The following is a 15,210-nucleotide window of genomic DNA, read 5'->3' as shown; positions in this document are numbered from 1 at the left end:
TAGAAATGAACAAAAAGTAAAGGAGGGTACAATTTTAGTCGTCTTGAAACCTTTTTGCACCAACTCCAAACAAAAGAAAAGTGTCAATATTACAATTATAATTTTTTCCCACTCAAAAAAAAATCTTGAAAAAAATGTGTGTAGATTTGCGTGTTAAAAATCTTTCATTTGAGTTGATTTTGTTTTTAGAGTTTGATGTTGCCTGAAAAATTCTTCTCTACATGCACAATCCTACAAATAGCTAGGTTTGCGAGATGACGGGTATGTCCGAATCAAAGTTCCAAAATCGACCCTAAGAGAGATTGCATTTCGACGTTTTTGCGACCCTTTGAAAAACATTTTTTCCAATTTTGTCTATTTTTTTGACGTTTTTGCCACCCGATTATTTTCATTAAATCTCAGCCAAAATTTTCAAATTTTAGTGTCCTTTGAGAGACAGAAAAAGGCGAGGGGCAAATCACTCAAAAAATGGTGTACGAGATTTATGATTTATTTTTGACTTATAATTTATTTTTGATTTATTTTTGATTTATGATTTATTTTTGATTTATTTTTGATTTATGATTTATTTTTGATTATTTTTGATTTATGATTTATTTTTGATTTATTTTTGATTTATGATTTATTTTTGATTTATTTTTGATTTATGATTTATTTTTGATTTATTTTTGATTTATTTTTGATTTATTTTTGATTTATTTTTTATTTCTGATTTATTTATGATTTATTTTTGATTTATTTTTGATTTATGATTTATTTTTGATTTAATTTTGAATTATTTTTGATTTATTTCTAATTTATGAATAGGAGTAATTTTATGGATTTTTTTTTCAAATTATAACGAACTGATACTCAAAATCAATCCGTGACCCGAAAGTATCATTTGATTTTTGATTTAAAATCAAATCGAATTTCAGAAAAAAATTGATTTTCAGTTATCCCTCACCAATTAAAAATCTTTTTTCAAACCAATTCTTGATTTTTGATTTTTAAATCAAATATTGCATTTATCTGAGATGAGAGTCTGTTCTTGGGAAGCACACTTGTCCAAATGAGACTCGGTTATCTTTCCATGTCACTGACACACACACATGGTACATGAAATTTTGTCCGACTAAAAGTACGTAGGCAAACATACTGTAATGATTTTCGAAAATCACTTTCAATTTCTGATTTTTAATTTTTGATTTTCTAATTTTCTAACGAACATTTTTATGAGAATAATAAGGCTCAAAAATGCCAGTAAACAAAAACAGATTCAGCGTGTATTTGAGTTTTCATCGTTGAAACAAGGTATAAAGGTTTTTTTTAATTTGAAGCCTTGGGATGTTCTTAACTTCTTGAGTTTTAAGCCTAAAAATGTTCTTAACATGTTTTTATTTTCGCCATTTTTTATATAAGTCGTCGTTCGATATAAGTTTCCGCACTAAGATTCTTTTGACACCTTTCTAGCGGTAAAAGACCAGGACTTCGGGTAGATGAGAAATAAGTTCTGGAAAGTTAGGCTATTTCATCAAGTAAACACCAACGAAGTATAAGCCCGAAGGACTAGAATCTCCTTGAATGGGAGTTGAAGCAAGCAAATCTCATCAAAGTTGCGTGCTTTTGACTAGATTAAAACTAAAATTTACCACCGAATTCCGTAAAAAATATCTATCGAAAACAAAGGAATTGCTAGATTCAATCCGTCGTCAAAAATACAGTGCATATTATAAAGATAAATTACAAAGATTCCGGAGCGGGGACAAGAATCTCTGTGCGGAAATACGATGGCCCCTAAGGCTCACGGAGTACTTTCAGTTCTGACACACTTCCAGTTCACAAATTTTATAAGAACTGGAACTGTCCTGGGGTCAATGGCCCAGAAGGCTCAAACAGACACTGCGCACTTCTGAAAAATTTTTTTTTTGAGAGTTCTCGTGAAGCTTTAACCATACCTGTATGGAAAAATATATTCTGGTCTAACTCAATTAGAGTCCGAGTCACAAGAGACGAGTTGAGTTATCGAGTTATCTATCGAGTTGCGTTATCTGGTCTGCATTTCTTACCTACATGATTTATTATTGGCGTGAAAATTTTATTTCCCAGTTTGGTAACCAGGCTAGATAAAGATTTTTGAAAAATGTATTTTACTGACTAAGTAATCACTCAGTAATAGTTCAAAAATCGCAAACTCAAAAACCATAACTCGGCCTAAATTTTCCAATCGAGAAAAATTTTTTTTATGAAGATCATGTTTAAGAATTTTCACTTGCTTGAAAATTTCTTTTCAGAAGTGCGCAGTGTCTATTGAGCCTTCTGATGGCCCCTAAGCCCCTGAGCCTTCTTGGCCATTGAGCCTAGACAGTTCCAGTACACAAATTTTATAAGAACTGGAAGTGTCTTGTGAGCTTTAGGGGCCATCGTACGGAAACGCGTGAAACTTATACCAAACGACGGTAATGCCGGTTGAAAACGCATGTTCCGATATTTCTCGGGTAACTTAATGCATGTCCCAGATATATGCATGTCCCAGAATTGCATTAATTTTGCCACCCCAGTTCCAGTCCCTAAACATAACAAACTATACATTTTTGGAAGCGTAGCTGGATGTAGAATATCGGATTCGGTGTAACTTAATTTTTTTCTCAGCTAAATTTGAGTTTTTCTAAAAAAACGTGATTATGACGTCATTATTTATGACGTCATAATCGAGGAATGTGTAATGAATGCGGAATGTGGAATGAATGAGAAACGAAGCGAGCGAAATAATATGTTCACGCCAATAATGAGTCGTGTAAGAAATGCAGAACTGATAATGCAACTCTTCAATTGAATTACTCGATAACTCAACTATATTCGAGTTGGACGAGCAGAATACATTTGTCCACTAGAACTCTCAAAAAAATTTTTTTTCAGAAGTGCGCAGTGTCTATTTTGAGCCTTCTGGGCCATAAGTAAATGCTACTAAAGCGTTTTTTTTACCCAGGGCCAGGGTAGGCTTTTTAAATCTTATTTTGGTCGAAGGTACTCTTATAAATAAGTTCTTATTCAAAATAAGTGTTGCTTTAAGGGCTCTGACCATAGTGAATTTTCCATAATTGCCGTGTTTAAAATGTGTTTTCTGACTGATGTAACCAACAAAACTATGGCATGTTATACATTTTCTGTTAGACAAACTATTCCTGAATCTGAAAATTCAAAAATTGCAATGAAAAAATTTGATGAAGAAGAAAATGAAGACTTTTGCGAGGAAGAGTATTTCAACTTTGAAGAGCTTAGTTTCGGCGAAGAAAAAACATTTTGAAAACATTTTGGCAGTAGATGGTGTATCTTTTACCGAACAATAAAAATTTTTGCGGAAAATTTTTGTAAATGCTTCTTTGTCTCGAAATCTTCAAAATAGTGGTTTTTCATCAATTTTTCATCTGGATTTTGCTTAAAAAAACAGTCATAACTTTTGACACATCTTTTTAGAAAAATTTTCCGCAAAATTTAAAATAGTTTAATTCTTTGCGGACTGTGTAAAGAAATTTTGAAACAAAAAGGTTAATTACCCATTAAAACTTAGCACTTTTTATAAAATAAGGTGATGCAACGGGGATGCAACATATTATTAACGTCTTTTTAAAGTTCATAACGTCATTTCTGCAATTAAATTCTTAATTACTCTGAAGGGATTTGATTAAAAAGCAATTTATAAAGGCAATTCTTTGTTAAAAGTGTTAAAGAACCTAAAACGTAACTTTTATGTTCAAATACTAAAATCAATTTTCCGACTATGGTCAGAGCCCTTAAAGAATAGTCTCCGGTCGGGAGGGGACGAAGGAGGACGAGAGAGAATATTCGCCACAAGCCGCCCCTCCAGTCAGGGCATTCAAAAAGATATTTTTTTACCCACTGGGTCGGCTTTTTATTGGCCCAGCGTGCGCAGCGGAATGGGCTTTTAAAAAGCAACTGATCGAATATATTTGATTTTGTCGGGGCCTGTGCGCGCAACTATCAATTGACGAGCCCATGCTAAAAAATCGTTTATCTAACTTGCTATTGTGCACATGCGTAAAAAAAACCACAATCGATTAATGCATCCGAGTAATATGGTCAAATCTCAAATCTCTCCTTCTAAATTTTGCGAAATAATTTTCTCAAATAAGTTATTAAAGCACCTAATTAACTCTCCATTAATTTCTTGTATGATTCGAGTTGCTCTGTATCGAAGAATTCACTCATATAAATTATAAAGCTGTATGGCGACTCTGCAACGGAAACTATGTCGACACTACTGACAATGCTGGACCTTCGCGGCCGCATTTCTCGACAAAAACGTGCGGCCGCGTTTTTATCTTTTGATATCCGGCCGCGTCTTTTCGCTGAATAGCGCGGCCGCACATTTAACATGCGACCGCGTTATATAAGACGTGCGGCCGCCTGTTACAAAAGAAACACAACCGAAACTAAAAGGTCCAATTCAGCCACGGTAAAAACGTATAATTTCAAAAAAATCTGAAAGGTTTCCTACACTTTTTTTTATAAGAACCAGTAAAACTTTTCTGAGGCTCGGCTGTTCTTATTTTTTGACAGTTTGAGCCTGAAATTGTTCTTATTCTATTCTTATTTTTAGGCTGTATTTGAGGTATTTTAGACGTTATACCCAAATGTTACCACTTTTCCCCTAAATTGCTTGAAAATTTCACGCTCATTATTGTTCTTAAATTGTTCTTATTTTTTGGCGATTTTGAGCCTCATTTTTCTTATAAAATTGTTTTTATAAAAAAAATTGTACTCATTTTTTTACAATCACACTTTTTGAAACACCCGGTATCTATGCGCAAAGTACCTCTTTTCAGAGGTTAAAAATTTAATTTAATATATTTAAAGTGATTTTTGAAATTCATTATTGTACGCTTGCTTCAGAGTAACACTTAGTCGGACAAAATTTCATGTACCATGTGTGTGTGTCAGTGACATGGAAAGATAACCGAGTCCTATTTGGACAAGTGTGCTTCCCAAGAACAGGCTCTCATCTCAGATAAATGCAATATTTGATTTAAAAATCAAAAATCAAGAATTGGTTTGAAATTTGATTTTTAATTGTTGAGAGGGATAATTGAAAATCAATTTTCTTCTGAAATTCGATTTGATTTTAAATCAAAAATCAAATGATACTTTCGGGTCGCGGATTGTCAAAAAAATAAAAAAAGTTGAAAAGTCAATTTTTTTTCGAAAGATTTTTTATTTATTTTTATTTATTTATGATTTATTTCTGATTTATTTTTGATTTATTGATTTATTTTTGATTTATTTTTGATTTATTGATTTATTTCTGATTTATTTTTGATTTATGATTTATTTCTGATTTATTTTTGATTTATGATTTATTTATTTTTGATTTATTAAATTTTGTACGAGATTTATTTTAGTGATTTGCCCCTCGGAAAAAGGGACCATATTGGCTCACACATACCCGGCACCCATTTTGGCTAAGGCCCCGGGCGTCGCCCCCGCTGGGGAATGGACTTAATAGCTTTAGCAGAATGATCGCAACAAACAAATTGCATAGGGTGTTTTTCCACTGACGGCTTAAGCTAACTGGATTAATTAATTAACTTTTTCATAAAAGGATGAATACAGTAGCCACATGGTTGAGGCATGTATGAGAATATAGGCGGATCAGGAAATACAAATACAAGACAAGATTGGGAGATGAAATTACTTTTTACAAAAGAAAACGTAAACGTGTAACCATCTCTTTTCATCTACAACTTACTTGAATAGTTTTTGGCTATTCAGCGTTTTATTACACGTTCTGTTAATCCTGTTACCTGTTAGCTTAAGCCGCCGGTGGAAAAACACCCATACGCCATAGATTTCAGAATACATAAAAATCGCTTTAAAAAAGACAAGTCGGTAAAAAAGAATTAATATCCATTGGGGTTAGATGTTCAGCATGTACCCACAGTTTTCATTTTTAATTGATAGCCTATTCAATATTTTATAAGTGGAAAAATGTTTTCCTTTTCATATTTCATATTTACGTTATAATATGTTATGAGGGTTGAATAATTATAGTATCACAATAACGGACGGAGGAGAAGTAGTATTCCGCTAAGATAGAGAGAATTGATAGTGTTGTAAAGTGGTGTTCGTCTGTTGGACCTTCTTCAAATAATGAGTTTAGTTGACGACGCGTGAAGCACTGCACTGTCTTTTTAAGAAATAAGAATAGAAGAAAAATAATAAGTACAGCCGAGCATCGAGCCAAGCCTCATCAAAAATACTGGTGTATAATTTCTTGAGCAAAACTTAGGTATCCTTTTTTTACCCGGTTTACCTGTTTTAACCTTTAATGTTCTCGAAATTCAGCTATTACAGGCTCATTACCGAGTTTATGTATGTGTGTTTTTCAGCGACGGAGACGGTAAGGTTCTAATTTGACTAGATAATGACCAACTGAGGACGACGGTAAATCAGCACTTTTACCGTCCTCGATTTTGCGGGTCAGAACTGCGGGTTATTCCAAATCGCTACAGTCACAGTGCAAAGTGCAAATACATAAACTCGCTATTTAAACCTCGTTCACTGCGTATTATCAGCATTTGACGATTATACTGATAGTACTTCTTTGGAAATCTATGAGTGACGTAAATAGTGAAGCTCGGGATACACGGGCATAAGGTTGAGGCTCAGTATTGGTCTCATCGCATCTTGTTCTCCTAGTCCTAAATTATTTTTTGGTATTTCTGAGCCTGTCATTGTTCTTAAAAAATAGAGTGATCAGAATATTTTGAATACAGTGGAGTCTCTTTAACTCGATGTCGAATAAGTTTTTTAGCCCCTTCAGTTAAAAGCCCTTATAAATCTTACTCCGTAATTGGAACAAATTTGTATTATTCTTCATGCGTGTTCGAGTTATAGAGACTCAACTGTAATTTAAGACTCAAAGTCCTGAAGATAATAACATAACGGAGCTTCGACAATATTCACTAGGGTGGCAATAAAAGATTATCTTGTACTAAAACTATTTCAGTCGATTTCAGCGACTATGCCGCCACAAATCCACAACAGAGTCTATTTTTTTACAACCAAATTTAGTTTTGATCACGAGGGAAAAATGACGCGTCAATATTCGAATGTTATGGTTCGATTTTGTACTTTCGAATGTTTACAAATATAATTTTCGGTCGTCATTTCAAAACAGAATTCCTTTCAAAACAAATAAAAGTAGTGAGAAATGATTTAGGAATGGACAATATGGGGTCCTGTGTGTAGCACAAGAATGGTAGAATGTCAGATTGTGATAAAATATGTTTTACACAGATAACCTCTAATATATTGTTGTTTTTTTTCGAAAATATTATATTTTTTTTATGTAGAATTGAAAATTCTTTGTTCTTTGCGTTCAAGGTCCAAGGATCCAATCCAATCATATGGAATGGCCTGACTTGGCCTATAAAATACCCAAATTACACCAATTACACCAATTTGAAAGTTTGAAAATAAGAAATTTTATCTTTCCATCAGGTTCGGCTTGTTATGGTTGAGGAAAAAATGAGGTTTTCGGTTAGGTCTACGTTATCGTTATAATCCATTTTTTGAATCAATAATATGGTTTTGAAAATGTCCAAACTTATTTATTTAGACTAACCACCGTCCGTCTAAAAAGAACTTCCGCACCTCCTATTTAAGTTTCAAGTTCAAGTTTCTTTTCGGTTTTATGAACTATGTCCAGACGATGTCAATCGAACGGAATCGAACGAAAATTCCAATCGAACGCAATCGAATATCAATCGAACGTAAAATTCTGGGTAAAATTCGATTGATTCGATTGATATTCGATTACGTTCGATTGATATCCGATTACGTTCGATTGATATTCAATTACGTTCAATTGCGTTCGACGGGTGGTCGATTAAATTAGATTCTAATTTACCTCAATTCCTTTCAATTTTGAGCCCTCTTATTAGGGAGGTTAAGTATCGATACGATAGATAAATCAACACAACGAACGGGCTTTGACACACAACCTTCAGTAAACATGTGGGCCTGCATGATCTGCATTTTCTAGAATCCAGGCTAAAATGATTCATATCATCTCGTTCAACTCTTCAAATGTTGAACGAGAATCAACGTTAATCAACATAATCAATTAGTTGAACCAGTCGAATGCATAAGCCAACCGAACGTAGTCGAATCAATCGAATCAATCGAATACATTAGTCAATCGAACGCAATCGAATCAATCAAACACGGTCGAATCAATCGAATCCAGGCACTAATCGAACGCAATCGAATCAATCGAGAAAATCGCGGTAATATTCGATTGGCATTCGATTGCGTTCGGCAATCGAATTTCAATCATTCGATTGCGTTCGATTGCGTTCAATTGATTCGGCGTTCGATTCGTTCGATTGACATCGTCTTGCTATGTATATACATTTAAAACTCCTAACACAAAATAACCCTAAGGGCTTACAAGTCGGCTTGGATATGGTTCGTAAATAATCTATAATAAAGATTTTTGATAAAACTATGAGTCTATGAGGACAAAAATAGAGACAGAGAAAAAGAGGAGAGGTATTATTATATTATGTACCTTATTGGTATTATATTTCACGTGTTACAAATTTCGCGGGTACTTAATTTCGCTATTTTTTAGGCCAACTTTCCCTAAATTCAACATCAAAATTGTAGGCAAATTCAAATATTGGATGTCTTTTGAGTGTTTACTTGAAATATATCCATCACAAAACTGTAAAGTATATGCAGACCTCTTAAAACTTTCTTGTAGGGTAGAATTACGTAATGATGGATGAAAATTGACGATGTCCAATGAATGCGATACTAACATTAGGTCAGACGATCTAATCAATGATAATAATAATAGATCAGACGAACAAACGAAAGCTGTTACACCGGTCTGTATAGAAGACCATATCCAACCAATCGAAGAAGCGAATCAAAATGATGGAAAAAGTCGTGCGGTGAAAGTTGCAGAATGGTGAGTATATCCTATAAGTGAAGCACGTATTGACTCTATATTTTTAAATTCTTAAAAAACACAAATCCTTCCCATGGTTACTTTGTTTTGGGGGATGGTGTGTAAATCTCGACTCGAGAATTTAGTGACCCTCTTTCTAATTAGTCTTTTGAGACTTTTGAGGAGTTAAATGTCAATGACTTTGCTGCTACAATTTATTCTTTATAGACCTGAATTACATTTGGGCTAGGGGGTCTGGAATACGTGCGCAAAAATAAAAGGCACTCGAAATACAGTAGACCGGTCATTCGATGCTCCAAGGGGATAAGAATTTACTTCGAATAACCGGGAGTTCGAATAAATAAAAAATTTGTTTTCACGCCAGATTCAACTGAACCTTTATTGGGTGGATTTTCCTGAAGTAATTGAGGCATTGTTGTTCAGTTGAGCGTAATAAACACAAAGAAATTGCTTGAATGGCGATATATAACCATGAATATTAAAACCTGATTTCTTAAAGAAAAAAAGTATTCTAATCGCAGAAAATCAATGTTCTCACTCTACGATCTCCCAATAAGAAAAATTCGAATAACTGAGGGTGATTTAGCCTATAATTGGCCCAAAGGGAAAAAGAAATCGGATAACTGAGAGTGTTTTTGTCTGGGTTGAGTATACAGATCCAAGGGGAACGCCAACTCACTTAGAATAACCGAATTATTCGAATTAGTGCAGGTTCGAATAACCGGGAGTCTACTGTAGGCCTATTTTCGCGCACTTGGTAGTCTAGCAAGCTAGACGACTAATTCATACATAGTAGAAATAAAGCAAAAAGTAATGAAGGGAACAATTTTAGTCGTCTAGAAACCTTTGTGCACAAACTCCAAACAAAAGAAAAGTGTCAATATTGCAATTATAATTTTTTCCCGCTCAAAATAATTCTTTAGATAAAAAATGTGTGTGGATTTGTGTATTGAAATTTTTTCATTTGAGTTGATTTCGTTTTGAGAGTTTGTTGTTGCTTGATAAATAGGCACTTTCCGCAGTCACAACGACAACGGCAACGACAACGGCAAAACTTGTGAAATAACATATAGGTGTGAAAAAATAGAGAAGTTGCCGTTGTGGCTCATTTTTAATTCCGCAATTATTTTTCACGACGACAACGTCTATCAATTTTTTTTTAAGTAATGAAAAACAAAAAACCTGGAGAAAATCTCGAAGCTTTTCATTTTCAATGCAAACTGAAAATACTGTAATGATCAGAATTATTTTGTAATGTTATTAGTAACGAGATTAACAAACTGAACAAATTTAAAATCAGGATTTCAAAAATTCAATACTTGAAACTTACACATCTAGCACAAAAAAAAAGCTAAAAAATGATAAAAAGTTTAAAGATTCTGAAATATAATTTCCAAAATTGTCTTACTTTTTGCTTGATGTTGATTTTTATGCTAGAAAGATTTCGTTGTCTGACAACGCCAAAATGAGTGATTTGCCGTCGGGCACGAGAAGAGAAAACGGTTAATTGGGGTTTACTCACAGTTTTGACAAGTTTAGACAGCTCACAGGTGTGAATTTGATGTTTTCACGTTCTCGTTGTCGTACTCGTTGTGATTGCGGAAAGTGCCTAATTGTTTTCTCGCTACGCAAGTTTCTGCGTAGCTAGCCGGGGTATCTATAAGGCTGGAACACCGGATTCTTCCAGTCGTTTATACAAAGAGGGCGGTCAATGAAAAATCTCGTATAGTAAAGATTACATCATTAATAGCATAATTAGTATAATTATGCTATTATTTCGGGCTCCAACCCTAACCCTAACTGGAATGATCGATATTCTTATAAAAAATGTTTCTTATAAAACATCGATATTTATAAGTAGTGTTTCTTATAAAAAATCGATATTCCTATAAAAAATGTCTCTTATAAGGAACCTAAATTCCGTATTATTATTAGTATTGGTATTATTAGTATTAAACGCATTATAAACGACTCCAGTCTACGCACTTGGCCGCGCGAAAATAAAAGGTGCGCGAATTAAAGTCTATTCACGATAAGTGTGCACTATTTTTACTTTTACCTATAACTTTTGAAGGAATTCTTCAATCTTTATAAATTTGGTATTATTGGAAAGATATTAGTGAGTGGAACAATTTGAAATAAAAAGATCTTTAAAAAAATTCTAAAAATGAAGATGAAAATGAAGAAGAAAAAAAGGAAGATCTTGTAGAAAAGTCCTATAACTTTCATTTTCACTGGAGAGATTCTTTAGGAGATCATCACTGTGAAGAAATTTTATTGAAATATTTATTCAATATAAAGTTATGATACAAAGTTAATAAGTGATTGACCCCAAAAAAACAGCAAAAAACTGCAGAAAACAGTGTTTTTAGACGTCAATCAGCTTATAACTTTGTTTAATATCTTTTGAGTGAATAAATATTTTTGAGAATTTTTTTCACAGTGATGACGCTCGATGATCAAGGATTCACTCCAGTGAAAATGATAGTTATAGCAATTTTCTACAAGATCTTCATTTTTTTCTTCTTCATTTTCATCTTCATTTTTATAATTGTTTTAAAGATTTTTTTATTTCAAATTGTTCCACTCACTAATACCGGGTGCGCCACAAAAAAGTTTCTCTCTTTAAAACTAATTTTCTAGAAATCTAAAAACTTTAAAAGAACAGTTTCTATTTCATTGGAAAGAAGAAAGATAAACTTAAATTTTGATGGGTCATTTATTAAATTAGATTCATTAGATCAAATATTATCCTCACTTGAATAAAAAAGTTACTTTCAGAAAGTCCTCGAAAACGTCGAAAATCGACCTATCAAATTTTTAGATTAAAATTGGCAATCGCAATAGTCTTTACATAATTAAAAGCATTTTTCAGTAATTTAAACACATAAATTTCGAAATTGAAAGGCCGAAAGGGTTTAAAATCTTCATCAAAATCACTTTAATTTACTTTCACCGAAATTTTCCTCCAATTTTCGGTTTTTGGTAGGATAAAGTCTATGTAAGGCCGGATATATCTCGAAACCCATATTTGATGGATTTTATGAATTTTAAGGGAATTTTACCAGATTTTTTGGCCTTTTTGAACAAATGTTCATCCTTGTATTGAAATTCAACCTTCTTTTACATAACAAAAGGTCATTTAGACAGCTAATTATCATTTTTAATGACTGTAACGAAGATAATGATGTATCATGTAATTATGCTTCTGTTTAATTTGATAGGTCAATTTTTAACGTTTTTGAGCACTTTCAGAAAGTAAATTTCTTATTTAATTGAGCATAACTTTTGATTTAATGAATCGAATTTAATAAATAACCCATCAAAATTTAAGTTTATCTTTCTTCTTTCCAATGAAATAGAAATGGTTCTTTAAAATTTTTTAGATTTCTAGAAAATTAGTTTTAAAGAGAGAAACTTTTTTGTGGCGCACCCGGTATCTTTAAAATGATACCAAATCTATAAAGATTGAAGAATTCCTTCAAAAGTTATAGGTAAAAGAAAAAAGAGTGCACACTTATCGTGAATAGACTTTAGTGATCGTTCTGAACGTGTAGAAATCTCATCTTAGGGCTCTTTCAATAAAATGGGGCCTATTGGATGTAAAATCTAGCTTGAATACACACTTAAATTGTCAAAAATACTCAAAAAATTGCAAGATGCGTGAAAATTAAAGGATACGCTAATAATCTATTTTACGAGCTGCGCGGAAATTAATGGAATTAAGGTATGCGACTAGCTTTATCAATATGAAATCCCATCTAAATAAATTCATTCAACCATTTGAATCTTACAGACAGATTTCTCTTTTTCAGTTCAAACACTGATAAAATTGAAGTCAAGCGGCAACCTGTCGTAAGCGTACGACAATTGGTACGAATTCTTGTTTTGTCTTTCTTTTTCTTTTTTTCTTTTTTTCAATTTTTAAATTAATTGTCTTAAATCTGCTTTTTGTAAATTATCAATCGAAGGTTTTAGTATCATTTTATCATGAACTCAAGCATCAGTTTGTAAAATTTTAGGGCAAAAAGGGTACCTCAATAAGTAGCCCAATCGGGGCCCAAATTGGGGTACCCTATCTTTTAGGAACACCCGCCAGAGGGCACAATTGCAGTATCTTCTTAGCATCAGCTATAATAGTTTTTACACCGGAAAGAACTGGGTTAGATTTTTCGTTTGACTTTGTCCTACCCTTTTTAGGGATTTTTTAAGCTCAAATAAAGTTTTGAAAGCATATTCCATATTCTTTATTTTCAGTAATATTCCATGCATTGTCTTAGTAATCTTTTAGTTATAGTTAAAGAATTGTTATTGATCAAATTGAGTAATATACCTGATAATTTTGTTATCCTTTTTCGGACCCTTTTTCAGTTCCGTTATGCATCAACAAACGATTGGATTTTCATGTTTCTTGCTTCGATATCAGCGTGTATTAATGGAATGCTTCAACCAATTTCTTTCATTCTATTCGGCGAATTGATTGACGATTTCGTAGAACAAGATGCTGGTGAGAAAGACTACATTTATCCATTTTCTCGTTTCGAATTCAAATCGATTTAAAAAAATTTTAAGACCATTTCTATAGGGGAATCATTTAAACGTCCGTCCAAACATTTAATTATCGCCGGTCTCAAGGACATGGTAACATTGGAAGTACTATAAAGAATTATGAGCTATATATAATACATGGTATTACTAATTTAGGCAAAACGATCGACCTCAACAAAGAAATGGAGAAATTCGGAATCTACTATGTTTACATTGGTCTTGGTGCAATCGTGTTTGGATATTTCCAAAACATGTTATGGTTGAGAGCCAGTATTAACCAAGCCTTCAAAATCAGAACATTGGCTTTTGAATCCATCCTGAGACAAGATATTGGCTTTTTCGATACCAATGATGCCGGCGAATTGACCAGTCGACTTGCAGAGTATTCTATAAACTTCTTCACTTTCGTCTTCTGAGCATGAAGTATCTAGAAAATGTAATTTCTGTAGGACTTTCCCGAAAGGGGATTTTTGTGGAATTCTTAAAGGTCTCTTACAAATGTTTCTATAAGTCTTCAAATATCGAATAACACTGAACCCTATGATCACAAAAAGATTAGTTAGTTTAAATTGCGTTTACTGCGCTGTGGTAAAGCGATTTTCACTTGCAACGGTTAATTTGTCAAGTAAAAGACCCTCAACCGGATCAATCGATGCCGGGGCGCCCATTGAATGCGGCTATGTAGGTGCAAAAGTTGACCTCAAAGCCCCGCAAAGCCTCCTGCAACTCAACCAAATAGAAAAATTATCAGGACTGAACGACGTTAGATTCCTGTGGTCTTTGACGACTTAGGCGCGTCATTTTTATATTCAGGAAAGTGAAAACAATCTTTCGTTTTACAGTGGTGTAACAAAGATTCAGAACGGTATTGGTGATAAAATCGGATCACTACAACACGCCATCGCAATGTTAATCGGAGGAACAATCATTGGGTTTATCTATGGATGGAAATTAACCCTGGTGATCATTGCCATGTCACCCTTGTTGTTTATTGGTGCGTTTGCTACTGGAAAGGTATGACCAGCTAGATTCTCAAAGAAACTGGTCACTGATATGGTTAATATTATCTTAGTAATCTTTCAATGAATCCGACGATGTCTTTCCCAATTATTCCACAGATGTCCAAAAACACACCCTGCTGATTTCATCCCATTTAAAATTCAAGTGAAAAAAATGGACTTCAAAACAATGTCCACTTTATTTTAGACTAAAGAATGATAGGATTTCTATACTCATTGAGATTTCTATAGAAAATTTCATCCTACTATGGGAAAAATTCTCACTGGGATGGTGAGACAGGGATGTCAAAACAATATTTTAAAAAGGTTATTTTCTCCTGTCTCCTTCAGGTGATAGGTACCATCACAAGCCAAGAACAAACATCTTACGCAAAAGCAGGTTCAATAGCAGAAGAAGTTTTAAGTTCCATCAGAACTGTTGTGGCTTTTGGAAGTGAAAAGAAAGAAATGACAGGTGAAAATCCAAAACAAATCAGAGAGCTGCAATCATAAGATTTCATGAGATAATCCTTTTCTTTCTATGGTTGAGCCAACTCATAGATATTACCATGGAGAGACTATATATTTCCCATACCTTATCAAGACATTATCAGGACTCTATATCTTCAACTTACTGTTGGAAAAAAATTTATTCACTACGGCAAAATATTGTGACTCGCTAATTAC

The 15,210-nt window shown here is 33.4% G+C and overlaps 1 protein-coding gene across 1 annotated transcript in view; it reads left to right on the top strand.

Annotated features, from left to right (window-relative positions):
- The window catches only part of LOC136810115 (ATP-dependent translocase ABCB1-like), a 38,727-nt gene extending 23,691 nt beyond the window's left edge, over positions 1-15,036 (top strand). The window contains exons 2-7 of the mRNA XM_067066686.1: positions 8,768-8,977; positions 12,793-12,850; positions 13,349-13,484; positions 13,682-13,907; positions 14,368-14,539; positions 14,875-15,036. Coding sequence (XP_066922787.1) covers positions 8,802-8,977; positions 12,793-12,850; positions 13,349-13,484; positions 13,682-13,907; positions 14,368-14,539; positions 14,875-15,036 — 930 coding nt within the window. The 5' untranslated portion in view covers positions 8,768-8,801. The remainder of the gene's footprint in view (positions 1-8,767; positions 8,978-12,792; positions 12,851-13,348; positions 13,485-13,681; positions 13,908-14,367; positions 14,540-14,874) is intronic.
- The last annotated feature ends 174 nt before the right edge of the window (positions 15,037-15,210 follow it).

This window comes from Clytia hemisphaerica, unplaced genomic scaffold, assembly GCF_902728285.1.
Source record: "Clytia hemisphaerica strain Z4C2 unplaced genomic scaffold, Clytia hemisphaerica genome assembly, whole genome shotgun sequence".
Classification (NCBI taxonomy): Eukaryota; Metazoa; Cnidaria; class Hydrozoa; order Leptothecata; family Clytiidae; genus Clytia; species Clytia hemisphaerica.
This window is presented reverse-complemented; position numbering and strand designations above follow the sequence as displayed.